The sequence below is a fragment of the Puma concolor genome, chromosome A1 (genome assembly GCF_028749965.1).
Source record: "Puma concolor isolate L17-30 chromosome A1, mPumCon1.1.hap2, whole genome shotgun sequence".
Classification (NCBI taxonomy): Eukaryota; Metazoa; Chordata; class Mammalia; order Carnivora; family Felidae; genus Puma; species Puma concolor.
The window spans coordinates 130,924,583-130,951,241 of NC_141667.1; the positions used below are offsets into that span (position 1 = coordinate 130,924,583).

The following is a 26,659-nucleotide window of genomic DNA, read 5'->3' on the forward strand; positions in this document are numbered from 1 at the left end:
TACTAGAAAATACTTGGCAATATTTACTGTGTCTGGCTTTATCTTAAAAACGTTGCATAGTTTTAACTCATTACAATCCTCACAATTCCAGTGAGAGAAATCACTTATCTTCCTGTTACAAATTAATCCTTTATATTTGTGTAAAGTATCCTGGCAGCAGTACTTTAAGCATATACAGCTGACCCCTGAACACAGGTTTGAAATGTGTGGGTCCAGTTATGCATGGATTTTTTCATACAGTACAGTGGTATAAATGTATTTCCTCTATGATCTTAGTAAGATTTTCTTTTGCCTAACTTACTTTAAATAGAACATATATACAAAATTAAGTGTTAATCAACCATTTACGTTATCAGTAAGGCTTCTGATCAACAGTAGGCTACTAGTAGTGAAGTTATTGGAATCTTTTTTGACATACAGATTTTCGACTGCACAGAAGTCAGCACCCCTGAACTCCACACTGATATACAGGGTCAAGTGCATATTCTATGTCCCAGCAATTTCACATCTGGAACTCTATCCAACAGAAATAGAAGTACAGGAGCGCCTGGGTGGGTCAATTGGTTAAGCGTCCGACTGTTGATTTCAGCTCAGGTCATGATCTGAGGGTGGTTACATTGAGCCCAAAGTCCAGCTCAGCACAGAGCACAAAGACTGCTTGGGATTCTCTCTCCCCTCTCTTTGCCCCTACCCCACTAGCACCCTCTCTCTCTCTCTCTCCCTCTCAAAATAAATAATTTTTTTTATAATTACACATTTAAGAAGGTAGATTCCTATCTATGGATGTCTAAAATATATGTGTACAAATTTTACAAAATATAGTATGATCCTATTTGTTTAAACACACCCACTCCCCTATGTATATTTGCAGAAGTCTGGAAAAAAGGTATACAAGGATACACAACAAATAACAAATAATGAGAAGGACAAGAAACTTTAGCAACATAGTGTTTTTTTGTTACAACAAACATGTATCTTGTTAAGTCAAGAAAAAAAATGTTTTAATGTAGAAAACCCAATTCAGGGGTGCCTGGGTAGCTCAGTTGGTTAAGTGCTGACTTCGGCTCAGGTCATGATCTCACAATTCATGGGTTCGAGCCCCACCTTGGGCTCTGTGCTGACAGCTCAGAGCCTGGAGCCTGTTTCAGATTCTGTGTCTCCCTCTGCCCCTCCCCCACTCGCTCTTCTGTCTCAAAAATAAACATTAAAAAAATTTTTTTTTTAATTTAGAACCTAATGGCATAAAGTTCCTGTCAAATAGTCTACCCACTTTGTATACAAAATTGTATTTTAGCTCATTAGTGATTCTAAGGAACTATTTTCATGATTTCTGCAATTCAACATAAGAGGGTAAATGGGATAAAGCAGTCTGAACTTTAGTTAACAAAGTAACTTGCCTTTTCTTTGAATCCAAAAGATCCAAGATCCACCTGCTATAATTAGCTCAACATAACATGCAAAAACAAGAACTTCATAGGAATACTTTCCTCGCACAAGTATCAATTATTGATCTCCCAGTTAACCAGAAAGTACATACTTTCAGCTTTTGCTCTCTCAAAGGCAGCTAATAATAGACAATTTGGTCTCTTCAAATTTCTAATATTTCTAATGTTTTATTAGGAACTAGGGCCACAAAAAGGGTCATATAAACAATTCACACAAAGAAATTATTTCATAAGTAATTCATTTTTCTATCCTATACACTGTTCTTTTTGGAAAGTATAGCCCAATTCTTTCATAATGTTTGGCACTCCAGTAACATTTTCTTTCCAGAGCTTTAAGGTTGTACCCTTTCTACTGTAATAATCCCACTAAATATAAAAATAAGCTTTTCATCTTATTCCAAAGCCTATGATCAACATCAACTTGGATGCTCCTAATTTAAAACTCCAAAATTTATCTCAAAGCCACCCACACTGCCCCCCGCATGATACGACACTAGTGGAGAGCAACATCAACTCCCCCATGGAATAATATTGCAATAACCTAAGTAACACCCTGCTTCTTCTCTTCCCCTTCTCAGATAAATCCATTCTCCACAAAAAAAGGCAATCATACTTTTAAAATTTAAATTCTATCAACTCCTACTGCACCTAAATAAAAACCCTTTAACATGATTTACAAAGTCCTGCCTCACTCCAGTCCATCTATCTCACAACATTCTCTCAAACGGCTCAAGAGTAGTTATGATCTTCTCAGGCAAGTGTACCAAGCTCTTTTAAATGCTTCAGGTCTTCATCACTTGTTCCGGATCAGCTCCTGGATCAGCTCTTCCTTAGACCCACCCACCACCTCCATGTAAATTTCTACTCATCCTCCAGGGCCTAACTTACATTGCACTTCTTTAAGAGTATCTTCCATCCCCACCACACATCCAATTTAAATTAGGTGTCCCCACCCAGGCCTCATCATCATATTCTATACTTTCCTATCTAAACCTTTACCACAGTTAGTAGTGACTTGTTTGTTTAGCATCTGTTTTTTTCCCCATCACCCATGCCCATGACGGCAGGATCCTATTTATTTGTCCAGAGTACCTCCAGGGCTTAGCACAATAGCTAACATATAGGAGGCACTCAATATTTCCTAAAATTTAGAAAACCTGGGGCACCTGGGTGGCTCAGTCGGTTGGGTGTCCGACTTTGGCTCAGGTCATGATCTCACTGCTCCTGGGTTCGAGCCCCACGTCAGGTTCTGTGCTGACCGCTTGGAGCCTGAAGCCTGCTTCAGATTCTGTGTCTTCCCCTCTCTCTGCCCCTCCCATGCTTGTGCTCTCTCTGTCTCTCAATAATGAATAAATGTTAAAAAAAATTTTTATTTATTTATTTTTAATTTAGAAAGCCTGTATTTAGTAGAAAAGCAAGAGTCTCTTCTGGACAAAAGTTAACTGGATCCTCCAAAACTGATTCCAAATACTGTTACACCTACAATTTGAAATGAGGTAATTCCAAAATAGCCAACTCTCCAAAAATTGCATCTCATTTCCACTATCACATTAAAGCAAACCTACATCATACTGTGTGCCTGAGACAAAAATCCATTTTTCCATAACTACTATAAAAAAAAAAAAAATCAACCTTTCCACTCCCACCTTCTACTTTGGGACACCAAGAAAAAAATTTAAACTAAGCAAAATCCTAGTTCAAAACGTATGATATCCCTAGAAGTTCCTGGAAAATATAAAATATGGGGAAAACAGATTTTAAAAAAATCACTCAAGGGGTGCCTGGGTGGCTCAGTCTGTTAATCATCCAACTTCGGCTCAGGTCACAATCTCACAGTTTGTGGTTCGAGCCCTGGGTCGGGCTCTGTGCTGACAGTTCAGAGCCTGGAACTTGCTTTGGATTCTGTGTCTCCTTCTCTCTCTGCCCCTCCCTGCTTGCACTCTCTCTCTCACTCTCAAAAATAAACTTTAAAAAAAAATTTTTTTTCAATTGCTCAAAAGTATCTAGACAGTATTTTATCATAGTTACATGATGTATCTGGTCACCCATCACCTAGTCTTTGAGGCAAAATTAATTCCAATTTGGAAAGACTAATCTTTTTTTTTTGTTTTTTTATTCTCAATTTCATTAACATACACTATAGTCTTGGCTTCAGGAGTAGAACCCAGGAATTCCATCTCTTACACATAACCCAGTGCTCAAACCAAAAAGGGCCCTCCTTAATGCCCATCACCCATTTAACCCATCCCCCCACCCACACCACATCAGCCCTCGGTTTGTTTAATCTTTTTTTTTCTTAAAGCAACCCTTTTCATTCCAAACAATGGAATTCATGGTAAAACTGTTGTAGCTGTTGTTTTTTTTTTTTTAATTTAAAAAAAAAAAAAAAGCCTAAGATAACAGTCTGAAAGAAAATTCAGGAACACTATTCGTTCCAATATAGGGAATTCTCTCTGGAGAGAAATCATGTTCAAAACTAGGCAAGAAAGGACCAAAAAGTTAAAAATGTGATTCAGTGCACTATCTTTACAAATGAAGAAAACTTGGATCTAGAGAAGACAGTATCAAATAGAAAACTGATGCTTAAATAGTCAAAAACAAAAACTTCAATGCCTTGGGAAGAAAACTACACGGTATCTTTCCTGGAATGACAAATTAAAACATAAAAACCACTGTTAAAAACTGTAAAAATAGGAAGGAGTCTGACAACTAATGAATACAGGATTTCTTTTTGGAGGGATGAAAATGTTTTAAAACTGATTGTGGGGACAACGGCACAGTTTTGGGACTACACTAAAAACGATCAAACTGTACACTTTAAGTGAGTTGACTGTACCGTACGTGGGTTATATCTCAACAAAGCTGTTATAAACTATGAACAAATCGAGAAAGGGCCATCAAACCACATTTTAGGACCTGGGACGGGTTTTCAGGCAAGCGCCTGGTCTAGATAAAACAAGGGGCAGAAACTGGTCAAGTGGAATTGTGAGCCCCTGGGCAGCAAAGATCAGACTAGTGGACAGAGCAATCTAGTTTGGCTACCAATCTGCTGAAAGGTGACAAAAGTTAGGGTGAAAAATCGGCCTTGGAACAGAAGCCCTCGAAGGGCCACCTGGCAAATAAGATAACCTAGAAAATAATAGGCTTCTTAAAAGATTTTGTCCCAGAAGAAAACAATGGATTGAAAAGTATCTCTACGGTCAACAAGCAGGCTCTTTAACCAAGGAAAGACCTGAGTGAGTCAGGATTTTTTAGAGCTGTGTCTATACTGGTCCCATAACTTACTATAGATTCTAAAAGTCAAAGTGAACCCCTGAGTCATTCATTAACAATTGCGGCCAACACCCTGGTTGGAATGTATTAACTGTGAAAGTGGAACGCTGTTAGGTGTGGATGCGCACAGAATGAAAGAGAATGACCCAACATAGTTCCATATACTAAAACGAAGTGAAAAACCAATGCGAATGTAGAAGCATCAAGAAGACACTGATTTTAAGTACTTTCTGGCCGCTGTCGGCTCCAACCAGAGCCCGAGCCTCTGGTGCCCCGGCTCCCTCTCTTCCGGGTGCTGCCCCGCCCCCACTCACGTGGGATTCTGGCCGCTCCATCTTCAGACGGCCGGCAGACACCGGATCCCGTACAATTCAACTAACTTTTATTAGGCGCCTGCTGTTTGCCAAGCTCCGAACTCTGTGGTGGGCTCAAGATACGCTACTACGCCCTGGGCCTGCCTCTGCCCTCTAAAGGAAGAACTCGGTCCACTATACATCCCAAGCCTGCCTCCCCTCCAGGTCCTACCCATACCCTCCGCTGGTACGAGTACCCACTCACAGCCTTCGCTCAACCGGCAGGCCAGTGGAAAAAGGCCTCGCCGCTGGCGCACTCACGGCGAGCCGCGGCCACTGTGACCTGACACCCAGTGGGAGTTCCTTACCCACCCGGGCCTCGGTTCGAAACGGAGGTGATTCCCCGGCCCGCGTTTCCCAAGGCGCGAGGGTCTCCGACCAGAGCAGGCGCTACCTCCCACCCACCCCCTCCCCGTGCACGCGGCCGGACCGGCCCACACTCACGGCGTGCAGCGGTCGCTGTACTCGTTAGCGATCGTCTCGATGCCGCCGGCGCGGGCCACAGCGACGTAGCAGCCCTGGAAGCCCAGGTCTATGCCCACCACCGACATGGCGCCGGCTACAGTTCGGGCTCGAGCCCAGGTCCGGCCAGCGAAACAGGACACGGACCCCGGCGGGGCTGGCGCGTGGAGAGCAAGCCGCGTGGGCCAGGGGATGGGGACTCGCGGGAGACGGGAGGGTGTCCTCGCGAGCGCCTAGATGTGGGAAGGAAGCCGCAGCGGAGAGCGCTGCTCAGGCCGGCTCCGGCTCAGCGGCCGCAGAGGAGGGCGCCGGTAGCGGGGGCGGAGAAGATCTCGAAAGATCTCGTCGCGACGAGAGTGAAGCTGTAGCGCGAGAACTGCGAAGGAAAGGAATGTTCTCGCGAGACGCCGGCTCAGACGCCTTTCCTTCTGAGGTTCCGCCCCCAATTGCGACAAGCGGACGTCACGTCCAGGCACGAGAACCTCGGAAGGGACAGAGCGGCGGAAAGATGCTTGGGAAGCCAATTGAGACTGCGCACGGAACCCGCCGCAGCGACACCCCACGGCGGCAAAGAGCACTGGGGCACCTCCCCTTCCAGAAGAAAGTAGGAGGGCCAGCATGGGGCAAAATACTGAGGGGGCGCCGTTGGTCTACTTCCGCCGTTTTTCTTTATCAAAGAAGCTTCCGGTTGTGGGACGTGTTGCGGCCCCAAATGGGAGCGCAAACTAATCTTCGAAATCCAGAGAGCCTTCTCTGCTCCCCTCGGTGTAGGTCAGTCGATAGAGGACACGGACGCCCTTGAAATGCGGCCCTAAGCAGGGCCTTGGGCAGGGGCTCTGTTGAAGTCCAGGACCGCGCCGTGTCCGGCGAAGGGCAGGAATCTTCTCAGTCCCACCGCGGTGGTTTTTTCACTCAGCCGTGCCTCACCATTCTGTAGGAACCTACGTGACTTAAATCTTGAAATCTCCAGCACATTCCAAGCATCTGTCCTGAGCTAAATGCGAGGGACACGGATGAACGACACGCTACCTAGGTCCGTTCAGACCAGCTACTATATGACAGGATTAGGCGAGGCTAAGGAATCTCACTTTAGAGCCCCTCATTTCCGCAGTGTATCAGATTGAGAACGGGAAGCCTCGGAAGCGTGCCATCGGAAACCAGCCCTGTACCATAAGCATTTCTGATGAATTGATTGAAGAGATCTCAGCAGTGGAATCTGGACCTCCAAGTCTTCAGTAATGTGTTGTGATTTTTTTTGTCAATATTTATTTCATGTCTTTTCCTTAAGGGTGTTAAGTGTGTAATCTTTCAAACCGCCTCCCCCCCAAACCTGAATCCAAAACTGGTCACAAGGATAACCAAAAAAAGTAAAAGGGATGGAAGTGGAAATTGTTATGCACAAAGTGGTGGAGACTAGGACTTTGCAGAAAAGCAAAAGTCTGCTTTCAAGTTGTTAACAAAACAACAAAAACAGCAATAGAGTCTGGGTTGCTGAGAACTACAAGAACGTCTGTATTGTTGGAACCTAGCCTGAGTAGAAGATCTCAATCTCAAAGCTAGAACAATTGGACCATTTAATGAATGAGCCAAGAAGAAAGTACATTTTCTCAAATCTGCACCCCACACACACGCACACCTCAGTCTCCTGGAGCCATGCCCAAAGGCCAGATTGTTTGCCTTTACACTTGCAAATTGCCTCACAGTTCTTACGTTTCGGCTAAACCAAATGGGCTTTGTCTTTAAAAACTAGTACTGTGGGAGCGCCTGGGTGGCTCCCTCGGTTGAGTCTGACTTCGGCTCCCTTCACGGTCTTGCTGCCTGTGGCTTCCAGCCTGGCGTCGGGCTCTGTGTTGACAGCTTGAAACCTGGAGCCTGCTTCGGATTCTCTGTTTCCCTCTCTCTCTGCCCCTTCCCCAGCTCACACTCTGTCTCTCTATCTCTCAAAAATAAATGAGCATTAAAAAAAATTTAAAAAATAAAAACAAGTACTGGGTGCTACCTGGGGTGGGAGGTTGAAGTAGTGGGTAATGGGAGCAGAAGCAGCAAGTTTTTTTTTTTTTAAGTTTATTTATTTATTTTGAGAGAGAGAGAGAGCAGGGGAGGGGCAGAGAGGAGAGACAGGATCCCAAGCAGGCTCTGTACTGTCAGCACAGAACCCAATGGCTGGATCCCACAAAAGGTGAGATCATGACCTGAGCCACCCAGGCACCCCAGAAAGAGCCTTTCAACAAAGAGCAGAGATGAACAGATACTCTACACCCACGTTCATAGCATTATTCACAATAAGCCAAAAGGTGAAAACAAACCAAATAACCACTGATGGAACAATGGATTTTTAACATGGTGTATGCAGGCGATGGAATATTATTTAGCCGTAAAAAGGAACAAAACTGTATTACATGTTACAACATGAATGAACTTTAAAAAAACATTATGCCAGGGGCACCTGGGTGGCTCATTCGGTTGAGGATCCGACTTCGGCTCAGGTTATGATCTCACAGTTTGTGGGTTTGAGCCCTGCATCGGGCTCTGTGCTGACACCTCAGAGCCTGGAGCCTGCTTAAGATTCTGTCTTCCTCTCTCTCTGCCCCTCCCCAACTCGTGCTCTGTCTCTCTCAAGAATAAAAATGTTAAACAAAAAAAATTTTTTTAAACATTATGCCAAAAGAGGTAAATATGAAGCATCCTCACATTATAATTGCCTTTCATGAAGAGAGACTACCTTGGCATTCTTGTCCAGATGATGAAGCTCAATAATTGTTTGTGTTGCTTCTCATATGTATTTATATTGGAATGAATGTTGAAATAACATTCTAGTGAAAATCAAGTTTGGTATGTTTATTTTGAAGTAGTATTGGGGGAGTTGTTGATTTTTTTGCATCTATAGCACTGGTACTTTGAATAAAAGCTTTCAGTAGTTGCTTCCTTCATCAGAGAAGAATCCTTGAGACTGGTATACTTAAAATTCCCCTGCATTAGAGAACACGTTTTCTAAATGTTGGGTGAAATCTTCATAGTTGTTACTCAATCAGAATTTGTGTTTAACTCCTATATGTCTAAGGACCATTCTGGAGTTTTTTGTGTGTATACTTAAAATACATAGGTAAATGGTTTTCTTTCTTCTTTTTTTTTTAACATTTTCCAAAATAAAAACAGCCCTTTATAACCATAAAAAGTAAAATAGAATAAAAAATATGCCAAGTAAAAGAAGCCAGACAGGAAAGGACAAATTTTGTACGATTCAATTTATATGAGAAAACTAGAGGCGGCATTCAGAAAAACAACTTGAACAATGGAAACCTGCTTAAGGTAAAAGGGCCCACAGTGACCCCGGGCTGAATACAAACATGTCCTTTAGGGGACCTACATCAAAATATTCATAAGCCCTACTTGACCAATAGGTTACTTATACCTGGGCACAAGTACCAGAAAAGGAAAATTCTACATGTTCTCATGCCTCCTTATCTTCCCATTTTAACTATAGCCCTCCACCCCCACTGCCTTTTGGCAGACAGTCTCTGCTTTGCTGTCCTGCCCACCACTTCCCTTGCAGTGTATTCAATAAACTTCTATCTCCTTTGCTCTGCCTTGGGTGAATTCTTTCACCGACCATGCCACAGGCCTCTTCCTGAGCAGGTTGCCCCACATTTGGTGGCCCCAATCCAATCAGGACACCCCTCAAAAACCAAAATAGGCAAATTCATAGAAACAAAATAGAATAATGGTTAGCAAGGGCTTGTGATTGGGGGGAATGGAGAGTTATTGTTTAATGGGTACAAAGTTTCAGTTTGGGATGGTGAAAAGTTCTGTTGATGGGTGTAGCCACACAACAATGCAAATATACTAAATGCTACTTTTTGGCATTTGTATTTGTATACTTTGTATACAAAGATTTGTATACGTTAAGATGGTTAAAATGTTAGTTTTATGTTTTGTGTATTTTACCACCATAAAAAGTAAAAACAACAAAAAAAGGTTGACCTTGGGGAGCTTGGGTGGCTCAGTCAGTTAAGCATCTGACTTTGGCTCAGGTCATGATCTCACGGTTTGTAAGTCTGAGGCCAAGCATCAGGCTCTGTGCTGACAGCTCAGAGGCTGGAGCCTGCTTCAGATTCTGTGTCTCCCTCTCTCTCTCTCTGCCCCTCCCCCACTCGCTCTCTATCTCTCAAAAAATGAATAAAGCTTAGAAAAAAATTTTTTTAAAAGGTTGACTTTGACCTTCCTTTTTCTTATATTTTTCTCCTACATAGGAGGATATCAGTGACACCAAGAACAGTATTGGCCTTTGTGATGACAAAAAGTCTTCTGCCTGTCTGCTCTGGATTGTAAGCACTGGGCAAATAGAGGCCAGACTGCCATAGGCTGAAGTGATTTTCTACCTAAACTATCACTAGGTCTGGGTTATGGACTCTGTCTCTGACTTCCTTCCTGTGGGAGACCTCCCCGGGCTTTAACTAAACTGGCAAAAAAGTACTACATCCATAACTTTTTATGTTCCACCTTCATATCTACCTACCTTATTTGCCTTGGCCCTGCTTTCAGTTTAAAATACCATGGGCCCTATCTATCTTTTTAATGATTTGTCCTTCTCAAAATAAAACATAACATCAGTCACAGAGAGTACTCATCCTGCTATAAATAGTTTCCTGGATCACTTAACTTATAGTTCAAGAGGCTATTCTGGGATATTTAAGTAAATGAAGTCAGAAAAAAGGTATTTCAGAATTCCAAGCAATCTAAAATGACAGGTTTCCAAGAATCACAATTGTGAAGCAATGAAGTTGCCAAAACATTTCTTGTTGAAGGCATTGTGGTTGAAGCACAAGTTACTTTGATTCAGCAAAGCATCTTGAGAATTTTAAAAGAAGGAAGTTGTTGCATTCTTTTCTTTGGTACGATGATCAAATTTGGTTCTAAGCAATCCAGAAGATGTTTGTTTTAAATATACAGTGTTCATTAACTGCCCACCATGAGACAAGAAGTTCTCAGTTGGGAATTCATCATCTCCCCTGCCAAGTGTCTAATGGAATCCTGTCCTACACTCTGGGGGAGCTTCTGGAATTCTTTCCTTCAGGAGGAACCTACAAGCTCTGATAATGGTATTTTCCAGCACCCTTTATATCAAGTGAGTGGACCAGTGCCTTAACCAAACCAGTACTCCTTTCTTAAACTCTAAAATTCTAGTAACTCCCTAATAGTGGTAATTACATCATTTCTAGATCCTACACCATGTGCCAGACATTGTGCTGAGTGATTTGGATATCATAATTCAATTAATCTTCATAGTAGATGAATAGAGGCTATTCTGGGATATTAGGTAGATGGTAGATCTACCCATTAGGTAGATGTTACTTTCCTGTTTAATAGATGAGAAAACTGAGACCTGAGACCAGGTTAAGGAACTGGTGACACAGCTTTCAAAACTCCTGACATCAACATTGGTCTCCTACAACTATATCACTCTTTTCTTTCAGTACATGTTCTTTGTAAAGTCTTATTAAAGTCAACATGGAAACACAAAAGAGTAAGAAAAAAGAAAAAAGAGTAAGAGAAATGATTCAACAAGTATCATTCACTGTTTACATTTTAGAACACATTTCTTCCTTTCAGTATTTTTGTTACATATGATGGTTGAATTGGGTTGTGCCTTTTTAACATTAGGTTAACCAGCCTCTCCCAAACTGTGTTCCATGGGATAGTGTTCCATCAGATAATAATAGATTAATATTGATGGGGTTTTGGGGTGGTGGGGGTTCAGGGCTGATGGCCAAGAAAGAATTCTTGAAGAAGTCTTTGGTGCAAAAAGGTGATTTTATTATAGCACGGGGACAGGACCCATGGGCAGAAAGAGCTGCATTGGGATGACTGGCTATATACTATGGAGTTGGGGGAGGTAAAAGGCAAAGGGAAGGCCTCCAGAAGGACTTTGATATGCTAAAGAGGACTCCTAAGATACCTGAGGCCTTGCTATTTCCGAGCTAAGGTGATTTTTCCTCTAGTAAGGTATTAACATTAGGACAGTAGGGGTTTCCTCAAGAAATGTTATAATCTGTATTTGCCTCGAGTATTTGTCAATGGACTGCAGGTTACAAAGAAATTCAGGGGCGCCTGGGTGGCTCAGTCGGTTGAGCATCCGACCTCGGCTCAGGTCATGATCTCGCAGTCTGTGAGTTCAAGCCCTGCATTGGGCTCTGTGCTGAGAGCTCGGACCCTGGATCCTGCTTCAGATTCTGTGTCTCCCTCTCTCTCTGCCCCTCCCCCGCTCATGCTCTGTTTCTCTCTCTGTCAAAAATAAATAATTAAAAAAAAAAAAGAAATTCAATGTTACCTGCCATTTCCTTCTTGCCTTTGTTCTCCATATCACTATGTGGGAGGGTGATGTTGGGGATCCAGGAAACTGAGTCTATAGGTTTCTGGAGATAAGGCTATTGATAAGATTGCCTTTTTCTGGTAATTTACAGATATTTGTAAACTGATGGAGACTCCTGTCCTACATGACTGTGATCCCTATCAATTAACCGTTTGTTTTCTTTCCTTTCTTTGTTCTTGGGGAGCCAGGAGTGCCTGAGGAATATCAGACACATCCCACCTGGTTATGGGGGGGTACGGGGGGGGGGGGGGGGAGGTGGGTGAAAGTGCTAGCTTGTGCTTTGTTCTCAGCATGCCTTATGCTCCCTCATCAAATATTACCATTTTAAAGACACTGAAAGTCCTATAGAAAATCTGTTTAACTTTGTTTATTCACAAATACAGTATAAATATAAGAAATACTATTTAAAAAATAGTAGAGCACAATTTAGTGTCCTTTTATCCTCAAGAATTTTCCCTTTTTAAAAAAATTTTTGTGGGGCGCCTGGGTGGCGCAGTCGGTTAAGCGTCCGACTTCAGCCAGGTCACGATCTCGCAGTCCGTGAGTTCGAGCCCCGCGTCGGGCTCTGGGCTGATGGCTCAGAGCCTGGAGCCTGTTTCCGATTCTGTGTCTCCCTCTCTCTCTGCCCCTCCCCCGTTCATGCTCTGTCTCTCTCTGTCCCAAAAAAAAAAATAGATAAACGTTGAAAAAAAAAAATTTAAAAAAAAAAAAAAATTTTTTGTTATATTATATATAAATAAATTATATATAGTTATATTTTTTAAATTTTTTTTAACATTTATTTATTTTTGAGACAGAGAGAGACAGAGCATGAAGGGGGTAGGGGCAGAGAGAGAAGGAGACACAGAATCGGAAGCAGGCTCCAGGCTCTGAGCCATCAGCCCAGAGCCTGACGCGGGGCTCGAACTCACAGACCGCAAGATCGTGACCTGAGCTGAAGTCGGACGCTTAACCGACTGCGCCACCCAGGCGCCCCTACAGTTATATTTTTTAGAGAAAGAAAGAGCAAGCCAGGGAGGGGCAGAGAAGGAGAGAGAAATCCCAAGCAGGCTCCATGCTGCCAGTGCAGAGCCCAACAAGGGGCTCATGAACTGTAAATTCATGAACTCATAAACTCATGAGCTGTAAGACCATGACCTGAGCCAAAACCAAGAGTTGGACGCTCAGCTGACTGAGCCACCCAAGCAGCCCCTCAAGCATTTTTCTAATCTTTTTTTTTTTTAATTTTTTTTCAACGTTTATTTATTTTTGGGACAGAGAGAGACAGAGCATGAACGGGGGAGGGGCAGAGAGAGAGGGAGACACAGAATCGGAAACAGGCTCCAGGCTCTGAGCCATCAGCCCAGAGCCTGACGCGGGGCTCGAACTCACGGACCGCGAGATCGTGACCTGGCTGAAGTCGGACGCTTAACCGACTGCGCCACCCAGGTGCCCTGCATTTTTCTAATCTTAATGTGCTTTTGATATAAAAACTACCATTAAAATTCACTTGTAAGTCCAAATTGTCTGAAATTGTAGGGTCCTTCCTCACTCTATCAAACCTTCTGCTTATATAGTAGCACCATGATCTCATTCCGAAGTCCTTCCCCAAATCCCCACTTTTTTGCCCTTATTTGGTCTGGTTACAGTTATTATATGGCTTGCAGTGTCATTATCAATCCCAGTCCTTTCCCTCTGTATAAACTTAAAATGCTGGATGAACTTTGCACAGATTTCTGCAGGCTACACAAGCTGATATGATCATGAAAATTTAACTCCTTTATCTAGATCCCGTAATCAACAGTAATTTTTCTGGCTTGGCTCACAACTTCCTTATCCATTGACTCAAGCCTCTCCTCAGCCAGTGCAGATTCAGTCTTCTTCCACTTCTAGTAGCTGACATTCCAGCTCCACCCCAAATTGCTCCCTGTTGAACTGGTCTGCTGAGAGCAGAAACATGACTCTGACCACACAGCCCAACTGTACGGGGCCTTCCTGTTCCTGAGCATAGAGGGACCCCCCACCCCCACCCCAGGGAGCTATCTTGCCATAGTAACAGCCACCATCTCATTTCTACAAATTACAAATCTTTCTTAACAAGATCTTTCATTTTAACAATCAAATTCATCAGGACACAGTGTATACTATGCTGGTGTCCCTTCAGCTGAATACAACCCATTTGTCAAGACAGATGCCCTTTGCTTCTTGCACTAAGACTCAGAGAAAATGATTTTTAAAGGCCCTGTGGCCTCTGATAATAATTCACTCTTCAGGTTTCCTGATTTAAGAGGAATCTGGAGCATAGAGTGTGAATACTTATAATTTGATTAAGAATCACTGTTACGGGGCGCCTGGGTGACTCAGTCGGATAAGTGTCTGACTTGAGCTCAGGTCATGATGTCACGGTTCATGAGTTTGAGCCCCGTGTCAGGCTCTGTGCTGACAGCTCAGAGCCTGGAGCCTGCTTCAGATTCTGTGTCTCCCTCTCTCTGCCCTGCCCTCACTTGTGCTCTCTCTCTCTCTCTCTCAAAAGTAAAGAAATAAACATTAAGAAAACTAAAAACAACAACAAAAAAGGAATCACTGTTACTATGAACACCATTAGTTACTAGGAACAAGCTCATGTGGCAGTATGCCCATACATTGCTTCATAACCAGAGGGGGACCATTTATTTTCTTGTTGACATGTAGTTAATGTTCCAATGCGATGTGAGTTCAAAATCTAAATATATCACAGGCGATTACAGTTTGACACTGAACGCCAGCAGCGCAAGCCCTAACTCAGAGGAGAATGACTAACATGTTTTCCTGGCGACAGCACAGGCTTCCATCCTATGGTCAAAGGCAGCAGCAGCAGGCTAAAACAAGAGTGGAGACGATATGAGCTCACTAGAAGCATCAGAGTTTCCTTTCCAGACAAGACGAAGACAAGTCTGGGAAAGGTGACCAGAAGAAGCTTCCATTATGGAGATATTATGAAATAAAAAGCATAATAAGGGCAATTGTGTATTCTTGAAATACTTTGAAAGAATAAGGTACGCAGCAGAGAATAGAAATGTGATTAACCAGTCATTCTTCAAACTGGATGACCAGCCCTTTTAGAATACTATTTAGTCCTGAAATACAGCTATATTTTGTGCCATTTCCACTAAAGGCAGAAGTTTATTTTTAAAGAAAGAGCAGTGGCTTAGAGCTTCTTCTCTAAAAGTGAAATGCCCTTCCAAAGTCAAGGGAACACAGTGACAATCTGGCATCTCTACATAAATGAACATGAAGTATAACCACGCAAATGAGGGGAAGTTCATGAATGTCTTCACCACCCCCACCCTCCATCTTGGCAGGCAAGTGAGCCCATGCACATGCACCTGTGTACAGAAACACATGTGTACATGGACACACACACACACACACACACACACACACACACACAACATTCCACATTTACTCTGACTGCTTAGGTGAGAGTCTTGCCCTAGAATTTTCAATGGAATTTTCTAAAGCATGCAACACATTTTCACTGCAACATTTCAAAATGGCTGCTATGTGAGAAGCAGGGGTAGCGACATGCCCCTCATCTGTGAAGAGTAGCTCTCTTCACTAAAGGTGTGATTGCTGGGTAGCAAATCCATCTTGTCAGAACTGGAATTAAAAGCAAGGACTCAAACAGATATTTGTAGAGCAACCTTTATAGCAAGAGGGAACACAGTATAATGAAGCAGTAAAAACTCTTATATTTGTACCAGAAAAGACAAAGATAAACCGAAATAAAAGTCCAGAAACAAACCCATGTATGAAAATTTAGCACAAGACACATGGTATTTCAAACTAGTTGTGAGGAAGGTGATTTGCAGACATTAGCTAACCGTTTGGGACAAAATTTTATTTTATTTTATTTTTTTAAGTGTTTATTTTTGAGAGACAGAGACAGAGACAGAATGTGAGCTGGGAAGGGGCAGAGAGAGGAGGGAGACATAGAATACGAAGCAGGCTCCAGGCTCCGAACTGTCAGCACAGAGCTGGTCACGGGACCTGAACCCACAAACCGTGGGATCATGATCTGAGCCAAAGTCAGATGCTCAATTGACTGAGCCACCCATGTGCCCCCAAAATTTTAGATCCCTACCTCAAACCACATATAAGAACAAATTCCTGATAAGTCAAATATTTAAAGGTTTATAAGTTAAATTTCAAAATAAAAACATATATTTACCAGAAAATAAAGGTGAATATATAACATATACACTTATGCAAACACAGGCGCATAGTGAACTTTTGTAAGCAGAACACCAAAAGACAAAAACAGTGAAAGCAAAGATAGAAAACACAATGCAAAAAAGACCATAAACAAAAGTAAAGTGAATAAATACAAAATTAAGAAAGTTTACCCAGATTTAGAGATAAGGCAAAAAGATTACTGCTTGCACTTTCAGTAACATTTTAAAACAACGTTTACCGAGCCTACCGAGCCTACCTAAGGGATCTATGATTCTCTAGAGAAAATGTAACTTTGTTTGACTTGCCATTTTTTGTTGATTAGGGCCCAGACTGTAAAATGAGACATTAATTTAAAAGGAGATTGATAAAGTGCAAATGGTGTTGGGGGGGAGGGGGGGGAGGAGAGGCAAATGATTTCTGTTTAGTGGAAAAGATATCTCCAAAGATAATGCTTGTATTTCCCTGTAGAATAATGACAAGTTTTGTATTTAATTTAGCAATGTGACCTCAGTATTTTTGCCTTCACTTCAGTCTCATGAGTTCTTCAATGAATCAGCTTTCCGATCCTACTGGTCCCCTCATTTATGAGTTATATATCATTGACACATTTTTAAATTTTCAAAAACTATACTTTGTCCAGAAAAAGCTAAACATAAAACTGCCAAATGATCAAGCAATTCTATTCCTACTTATACACATAAAGGAATTAAAAGCAAGGATATCAAACAGATATTTGTAGAGCAATCTTTATAGCAGTATTATTTACAATAGCAAAATGTGGCAACAAGCCAAGTGTGCATCAACAGGTGAATAGATAAACAAAATATAGGCTATACATATAATGGAATATTATTCAGCCATAAACCGGGGATGAAATGCTGAGACATACTACATTATGAATAAACCTTGAAAGCTTTATGCTAAGGGAAATAACCCAGACACAAAAGAACAAATATTGTATGATTCCACATATATAGGGTACCTAAAAGAAGCAAATTCACAAAAGTAAAATAGGGACTACCATGGGCTGTGAGGAGAAGCAAATCCATACTTTTTTTAAATGCTTATTTATTTATTTTGAAAGAATGTGTGTGTATGAACAAGGGAGGGTCAGAGAGAGAAAGAGAGAGAGAATCCCAAGCAGGCTCCGTGCTGCCAGTGCAGAGCTCCCTTCAGATCCTCTCTCCCTCTCCCTCTGCCCCTCCCTGGCATGCTCTCTCTCTCAAAAATAAATAAACGTTTGTAAAGTAGAGGGAAAGAGAAGGAGTACAGTAGACTGTTTTAGATTCTGCAGCCCTACCACCTTGGCTTGAGTACCACTTACACCATAATCGCCTGAGTACATTTAGGCAAGTAGCTTAACAGTCTCTAAGCCTCAGTTTCCTCCCCTGAAAAATGGGGGAAATAATAGGCCCTCCCTCATAGGGTTGATGTGATGATTAAACAAGACAGTTAATATAAAATGAGCATTGCTCGGGGCACCTGAGTGGCTCAGTTGGTTAAGAGTTCAACTCTTTTTTTTTTTTTTAATGCTTTTTAAAAATTTATTTATTGGGGCGCCTGGGTGGCGCAGTCGGTTAAGCGTCCGACTTCAGCCAGGTCACGATCTCGCGGTCCGTGAGTTCGAGCCCCGCGTCGGGCTCTGGGCTGATGGCTCGGAGCCTGGAGCCTGTTTCCGATTCTGTGTCTCCCTCTCTCTCTGCCCCTCCCCCGTTCATGCTCTGTCTCTCTCTGTCCCAAAAATAAAATAAAAAACGTTGAAAAAAAAATTTTAAAATAAATAAATAAATAAATAAATAAATAAATAAATAAATAAATAAAAATTTATTTATTTTGAAAGAGGGAGAGGTAGAGAGAGTGAGTGGAGGAGGGGCAGAGAGAGAGGAAGACAGGATCCCAAGCAGGCTCTACACTGTCAGCACAGAGCCTGACACAGGGTTCAAACTCACGAACCGTGAGATCATCACCTGATCTGACACCAAGAGAGAGATGCTGAACTGACTGAGCCACCCAGGTGCGCAAAGGGTCCAATTCTTGATTTCGACTCAGGTCATGATCTCACAGCTTCATGGGTTCAAGCCCTGCATCAGGCTATACACTGCCAAGGTGGAGCCTACTTAGCATTCTCTCTCTCTCCCTCTCTCTGCCCCTCTCCCACTTGGAGCATGCGCTCACTCACTCTCTCTCAAAATAAATAAACTTAAGAAAGAAAGAAAGAAAGAAAGAAAGAAAGAAAGAAAGAAAGAAAGAAAGAAAGAAAGAAAGAAAGAAAATGTGCATTACCTGACACATAGCAATTTATCAAGAAATGTTAGAGGGGTTCCTGGCTTGCTCAGTCCCTACAGCATGCAGCTCTTGATCTCAGAGTTGTAAGTTTGAGCCACACGTTGGGTGTAGAGATTACTTAAAAGTAAAATCTTTAAGGGGCACCTGGGTGGCCCTAGCCACCTAGCTGGAGCTAGGATCTCTCTCACTGGGGAACTTTGGAGTAGGAGGTGCCTCTGAGGACACCCATACTGGACACCTGCCACCCACTGGGCATTAACACAGACACTTATCAACATATGCTAGAGAAACAGAGACAATGAACAAAGAGCATGTAAGTTAAACATCGAGTCTTCATCTCAGGGTCTTGATGTCAGCAGGGTTGTGAGTTCAAGTCCCATGTTGGGCTCCACAGTGGGTGTGGAACCTCCTTTAAAAAAAAATGTGGGGGGGGGGTTCCTGGGAGGCTCAGCTGGTTAAGCATCCAACTTTGGCTCAGGTCATGATCTCACAGTGTGTGGGTTTGAGCCCCATGTGGGGCTCTATGCTCACAGCTCAGAGCCTGGAGCCTGCTTGGGATTCTGCGTCTCCCTCTCTTTCTGACTCTCCCCCTACTTGTGCACTGTCTCTCTCTCTCAAAAATAAAGCATTAAAAAAATTAAAAAGAACACTAACTTTAACAAAAAGCTTTAAGAAATAAAAAAAAGAAATATTAGGGATTGTTGTTATGATAGTTATTCTAACAGGATATTGCATGAGATTTTTCTCACTTGTCCCAGAAATGGTGATTAGGGCCCACAGATGAAAACCAAAGTGCTCACTAATCCACACCCTTAAGAAAATTGCCAGCCAAGACATTGGAGCCAGTCAATTCCTCCAAGAGAGTAGGCAGAAACAGCCAGCCTGCTTCCCATTCCAACCACCCCAACCCTCCAGTCTCTGTAGGAGAAGTGGGGAGGAGTGAAAGGGAGATGAGGAATTTGCTTTGTGGAGAGTACAGAATCACTTCAAGGTGAGAAGAGATTTCCTGCCAGTAGGAGAGAAGTGGAATGTGCTGTCTCTCAGGAAAAGACAAGTGAGACAGAGAAGTGCATGTGAAGAAGGGAGATCTCCATTCTACGCCTCTGTTGGCCATCTGCCAACACAGTGCACTAGACAATTTCCTTCTGTGAACAAGGGAGGGACAAATAGAACAAAAGAGAAGAAAACTGGGGAGAGCTAGCTACCAGAAAGTACCAGGAGAGTAAAGCAGCGTGTCATGATAAGGGAATGTATATTTTCCCCGGATCCACTGCACAATGGAATAGGTGGCTGAACCTGACCTATCTCATTAGACCCCACCCAAGAAGACCGCTAGCTACAAGAGAGGACCCGTGAAGCAAGAGGCAACAGTTGAGAAGAAATGGTCAGGCTGGAGCTAGGATCTCTCTCACTGGGGAACTTTGGAGTAGGAGGTGCCTCTGAGGACACCCATACTGGACACCTGCCACCCACTGGGCATTAACACAGACACTTATCAGCATATGCTAGAGAAGCAGAGACAATGAACAAAGAGCATTACATACTCAGGCAAGTATGAAAGCTTTTGAGAAGAGATTTCTATGACTTTCAGCTAAACGTATCTTGATATACTTCTTCCTCTGCAGAGCATGTACTGGCTGCCCTCAACTTGCAACTTACATATTTCAAGCTCAGCCCTACACAAGGATGAAAACTGTAGACCTTCAATTCTTTTTTTTTTTAATGTTTATTTATTTATTTAATTTACTTATTTGAGAGACAGAGACAGACTGTGAGCAAAGGAGGGGCAGAGAAAGAGGAAAATACAGAATCCAAAGCAGGCTCCAGGCTATAAGCTGTCAGCACAGAGCCCGACGCAGGGCTCAAACCCACGATCTGTGAGATCATGACCTAAGCTGAAGATGGACGCGTAACCGACTGAGCCACCCCAGTGCCCCAGTTCTTTTTATTTTTGTTTTAAGTTTATTTATTTATTTTGAGAGAAAGCAAGTGGGGGAGGGGTAGAGAGCAAGGACGACATAGGATCTGAAGCAGGCTCTGTGCTGACAGCAGAGAGCCCAATGAAGGGCTTGAACTCACAAACCATGAGATCATGACCTGAGCTGAAGTCAAATGCTTAACTCACTGAGCCACCCAGGCGCCTATTCTTTTTTTTTTTTTAAAGATTTTATTTTTTTAAGTTCATTTATTTATTTTCAGAGAGAGAGAGAGAGAGAGAGAGAGCGAGAGCAGGGGAAGGGCATAGAGAGGAAGAGGGAGAATCCCAAGCTGACAGCACAGAGCCTGACGAGGGGCTTGAACTCAGGAACCATGAGATCATGACCTGAGCCAAAATCAAGAGTTGGACACTTAACTGACTGACCCACCCAGGCACCCCTCCAAGATTTTATTTTTCATTTTTTTTTTTTTTAAATTTTTTTATACATTTATTTATTTTTGAGAGACAGAGAGAGATAGAGCACAAGTGGGGGAGGGGCAGAGAGAGAAGGAGACACAGAATCCGAAGCAGGCTCCAGGCTCTGAGCTGTCAGCACTGAGCCCGATGCGGGGCGCGAACCCACAAACTGTGAGATCATGACCTGAGCTGAAGTCGGACGCTCAACCGACTGAGCCACCCAGGCGCCCCCAAGATTTTATTTTTAAGTAATCTCCACACCCAAAGTGGGGCTTGAACTCACAACCCTGAAATCAAGAGTGGCACGCTCCACTGACTGAGCCAGCCAGGTGCCCTGTAGACCTTCAGTTCTAATATAAAATTCCCAGGTGAGAGATCCTAATTGCTTCAGCCTGGATCAGTCCAGCTAGTTCAGTCAAGTATAACTGAAAATACAGGGTCACTAACACCTAGTCTCAGAGGACCATCATCATGAGGTAGAAAGACACCCCAAAAGATGTCTCACAGTGTCGATGTAGTGAAAGAAAATGTTGTGCCCCAGAATACTAGAGAGCTGAGGAATCCAGACAGGCTTGAGTAGGCTTTGAAACCAACATTACATTGGTGGAGAGGGGAATGGGCATTTACTATTCATCAGTTTCTGGAGTTTCACAAGGTGATGTGTAGGAACTGTGGGTTTTGGAAGGGGCAGAGGGGTCTTGATCTGAGATGAAGTCAGGGAGGTCAGTGATTGCCAGAGAGAGAGTGGGGTCACCTTCCATTGAAGCCCATAAATCAACCATAAATCACGAGATGCTTGGTGTGATGGGATTTCTGGTGGGCACCTGCAACAGGAATGCAGCTTCACACATCCAAATATGACCTGGGGTAGGAACAGAGACAGAGACGCCTAAGAGGAATCAAACCATTAAATATAGAGGATAATGTGTGAGTTACCCCAGAGCCAGGATACTGGAGCCAAGTTTACTAAACAATCTGAGGGCACTGAAGGTTACAGTTTTACTGGCAAGTAAGTAAATAAATGAAACCATGAAGATTTCACTAACAGCAGCATGATTAAATCACTTGTGACTAAATTAAATCCAACTAACTACATGCTGGGATCATGATCCTTCACACGAGGGGGTTTTTCTCTGCTAGGTTTCCCTATCTGCAATTGGTCTGGTCAAATGGAAAGGTGAGGCATTTTAAAACCCTTTCGTGTAGTTTAGACTCTAAGATTTCCGGTCCATATTTGCTTCTTTGGGCAACAGCTGGTCCAAGGAGTCAAATTTCCCTGGGACCTTGTTAGAGTGAGCTGTTTTCTCCCCATGCTCATTCATAAACCTTGAGGCCTTACAGCTCCTCAATGGTAGAAACAGAGCATTCTATGATTCCTAAATCACATTAAGCCCAATTTGGCCTTGAAGTAGAATAGGAAAGCGGCAAGTACCTTGAAAAAAATTGGCAAAAAACGAAAATAATAAGTAGAGGCGCCTGGCTGGTTCAGTCAGTGGACCATGCCGGTACTGCTGATCTCAGGGTTGTGGGTCCGAGCCCCAAATTGGGTGCAGAATTTACTTAAAAATAAAATCTTTAAAAGGAAACACAGAATGAGTAACTTGAAATCTTACTAAAGGCTCCTTACTATTTGTGGTTTCAGTTTTAAAGCATCGATTGAAAAGAGGGAAGGGTGATTTTTCTGAGGATGGAAACATAGGATATCATTTGAGACGCCACAAACTGTTTCCAGTTCTAGAAAAAGGATTCATGGTAATTTACCAATACTATTACTATAGCGCCACTATTTAATTTTGAACAAAGGTTTTGTTTTCTTTGGCTTTGAGGAAAAATTCTCAAATTTAGTTCCACTGGAGTTAAACTGTCACCATTTGTCCACTGTGGAGCCATTTTTTTGCTCTGCCCAGTACCCCTTCTCTTTACCACTCTGACAACAGGGGTGGGCCTAACCCAAGATGAATCATTCACAGCACTTCCTCCCATGGGGCCACAAAGACTGAACCAGAGAGAGGCAGATGAGTGTGAGACTTGGTGGGGAACTTTGTTTCTCTCCTCTCCATCTTGATAATGTTGAACTTTACCTAAGCCCTGTGTTCCTAGAAAATAGAAACGGTTAAGAAATTCCCCTGATTCATGTTCCAACTTATGGCAAAGAACCACTCTTCCTCATGTGACTTAGATAAGCCCCCCAGGTGGTCCTCCTGTTTACCTACGATAAGGCCAGACTAAAACTCTCCAAATTCCTATTCACATTGTCTCATAAACGATTATGTGAATTGTCTGTTCCCCTGAAACTAACTAGACACAAACCTTTCCTGTTGAGTTCCCTGAGACCCCTTGATTACAAAAACAATTCCAACTGTAAAATCACCCCACTGGGAAGTTGCCTACTCCTCCCTAGAAAAGTCTCCAGACAAAACTACCCTGCTGAGGCACTGATTTTCAGAGCTGGGATGCTCTCCCTATTGTAATAGCCTAAATAAATCCAGTTTTCTTATTGTTCAGTATTTGTCTTTGACAGCCTGTGGAATTGTAAGGAAGTTCCCAAAGTTCCAGTGGCCACATTCCCACCCATAGAGAGGGGTCTGAGGGAATGAGGCTATTACTCAGATGAAAGCAGACACTAGCTTGGGCCACCTGGGTGGCTCAGCGGGTCAAGCATTTGACTTTGGCTCAGGACATGATCTCGTGGTTCGTGGGTTCGAGCCTCACATCGGGCTCCGTGCTGACAGCTCAGAGCCTGGAGCCTGCTTCAGATTCTGTGTCTCCCTCTCACTCTGCCCCTTCCCCACTCACTCTATGTCTCTCTCTTCAAAATAAATAAAACAAACAAACAAAAAAGGTAGACACTAGCTTGTCTCATAAAAGGCATCCCATCCCTGGTTCAAGGCCTAGCTGCCTAGAGCTTCCCTGCTTTGGCATCTACCAGTATTTATTCCTTAAGTCCTCTTTTTTACAATGTTCTTTTTTTTTATTCATGTTTCTGTCACTTCCAACCTGAATAGCCCTGATAAATCCACCACATTCAAAATTACCTTGCAAGTGCAGTAAGTATATTCATATAAGAATACTGGAGATTAAAATTCATTTGAAGATTTATCAGTGATAAAAAGCCCTTCACATGAATGTTAACTAGACTTACTGTGGTCTTTTTGCAATACCTATCTTCCTCAACTTATCATAGCGTTACGTCCTATAAGACTACATCCCAATAAACCCATTGTAAGTTAACAATATTGTAAGTCAAACATTTACTGAATACACCTAACCTACAGAACATCATACCTTGGCCTTGCAGACCTTAAATGTGTTCAGAACACTTACATTATCCTAGAGTTGGACAAGATCATCTAATATAAAGCCTATTTTTTTTTTTTACTTTTTTAATGTTTATTTTTCAGAGAGAGAGAGAGAGACAGAGACAGAGCACAAGTGGGGGAGGGGCAGAGAGAGGGAGACACAGAACCCGAAGCATATAGAGCCAATTTAAAATAAAGTATTGAATGAATCACGGAATTTATCGAATACTGTACTGAAAGTGAAAAACAACAGTTCTATGGGTACGAATGATTGTAAGCCTATCAGTCAGTTACCCACATGATCACATGGCTGACCAGAAGCTGTGGCTCACTGTCACTGCCCAGTATTAAGACAGAATATCATACTGTACATTGCTAAAGTGGGAAAAGATCAAAATTCAAAATCTGAAATACAGTTTCTATGGAATGCATACCTCTTGCACACCATCATTAATCTGAAAAATTGTAAGTCAAACCATAGTAAATCAGAGACGTTCTGTATATATAAATATGGAATCATTATGCTGTATACCTAAAAGAAATGTTATATGTCAATCATACCTCTCCACTAAAAAAAAGTCTTGCTTGACATCTATTTTAATTTTATTGATTGATTGATTGAGAGAGAGAGACAGCAAGCATGCATGTGGAGGGGCAGAAGGACAGGGAGAGAAAGAATCTCAAACAGCCTCCATACCCAGTGCAGAGCCCAACTAGAGGCTCAATCTCACAACCTCATTACCGAGAGATCATGACCTGAGCCGCAATCAACAGTTGGGTGCTTAACTGACTGAGCCACCCAGGTACCCCTGATATCCATTTTTATTCTTTATTTTTATTATTATTTTTTAAGTTTCTTCATTTCTTTTGAGAGACAGAGAGAGAGAGAGTGAGTGGAGGAAGAGGAAAGACAGGGAGAGAGAATCCCAAGCATGTTCCAACTCTTAGTGCATAGCCCTATGTGGGGCTTGAACTCACAAACCAGGAGATCATAACCTGAGCCCAAATCAAGAGTTGGCTGCTTAACCAACTGAGCCACCCAGGCGCACCTGACATCCATTTTTAAATGGTTTCATGAAACTTCACTGAAGGAATGGAAAAGAAACAGGTTAGTACTTTTTTAAAAAATTTTTTATGTTTATTCATTTTTGAAAGACAGAGAGAGACAGAGCACAAGCAGGGGTGGGGCAGAGAAAGAGGGGGACGCAGAAGCTGAAGCAGGCTCCAGGCTCTGAGCTGTCAGCACAGAGACAACGCAGGGCTCCAACTCACCACCGCTAGGATCATGAACTGAGCTGAAGCCGGACGCTCAACCAACTGAGCCATCCAGGCACCCCAGTTAGTATTTTTTAAATGCAGAGATAGAGCATGAATGTTTTATCACAAAAATCATCCCGGTTTAACAATGAACAGAAAGATATCTTACCTAAAATGGGCAAGACTTACAAATGGTAATACTTGGAAATTTGAAGCAAATCTTAATCTCCAAAGATCATTCACAATTTACCAAAGCCTCAAAAAGCTGATAAAAACTAGATAGTGCAAAAAGAAAGTCTTTATAGCAAATTTACTGACAGCAAGTACAAGGGTCTGCTGACAACCCCAGACTCTGCCCTCAATCTAAACTGCCATTATACAAAACGCTTCTCAATGTTAAAAAAGGACTTTTAGGTTGTATTTGCTTTTTGAGGAGAAAAGCTATCTTACAATTCTTATTCATAGCACAAAATATAATTACTATTTTCTTTCTGCTTGACACGCCACATAAAATGAATCTTGATTTGATATTTTTCTGATTAGCATTGGAATGAAAAGTGAATTAGAGGCATTTATTTTCAAGTATTTTTGAGAGTTTGAGTTTTTTTACTAACACTGGTAACTTGAAAAAATAAAGCTTATTTCAGAAGTTTTATCTATCACACAGAAGAGCATTTAATACAATAAAATATTACTTGCTTCACATTTTTTAAAACTTAAGATATACATTCAAAAACATTAATAAATTTTTCAAATGTTCAATCCATATATGCCTAAGGACCTGTAGGTAAATTCTGTGTTTTCCTATCTGTTTTGCATTCACCAAAAGTAAGCTTTGTAAAGGTAAAAAACTTAAGAAATAATTTTTTCTAGGGGCACCTGGGTGGCTCAGTCGGTTAAGCATCTGACTTCAACTCAGGCCATAATCTCACAGTTGGTGAGTTAGAGCCCCACATGGGGCTTTCTCTCTGCTGTCAGCACAGAGCCCACTTGGGATCCTCTGTCCCCCTCTCTCTCTGCCCCTCCACGCTCTCTTTGTCTCTCCCCCGAAAAATAAATAAATACAGTTTTTTAATTAAAAAAAATAATTTTGTCTACACTGAATAGAGAAAGTAGGTCTAATGTGAAACTCAACTTTTCAAAAAGTAAATACATTCTTCAGGGAAAGTGACACTTTTTGGAGATGCTAATGCCTGGGTGGCTCAGTGGGTTAAGCATCTGACTTCAGCTCAGGTCATGATCTCCAAGTTCCTGAGTTCCACCTCACAATGGTCTTGCTGCTAATAGGTCGGAGCCCACTTCACATCCTCTATCCTCCTCTTTCT

The 26,659-nt window shown here is 42.3% G+C and overlaps 1 protein-coding gene across 2 annotated transcripts in view; it reads right to left on the bottom strand.

Annotated features, from left to right (window-relative positions):
* The window catches only part of HSPA4 (heat shock protein family A (Hsp70) member 4), a 48,239-nt gene extending 42,356 nt beyond the window's left edge, over nucleotides 1–5,883 (bottom strand). Inside the window, exon 1 of one of the 2 annotated variants that reach the window (XM_025924685.2) lies at nucleotides 5,516–5,883. In XM_025924685.2, coding sequence (XP_025780470.2) covers nucleotides 5,516–5,622 — 107 coding nt within the window. In that variant the 5' untranslated portion in view covers nucleotides 5,623–5,883. The remainder of the gene's footprint in view (nucleotides 1–5,515) is intronic. The other variant, XM_086704170.1, reaches the window with a different exon arrangement.
* Nucleotides 5,884–26,659: the final 20,776 nt, after the last annotated feature.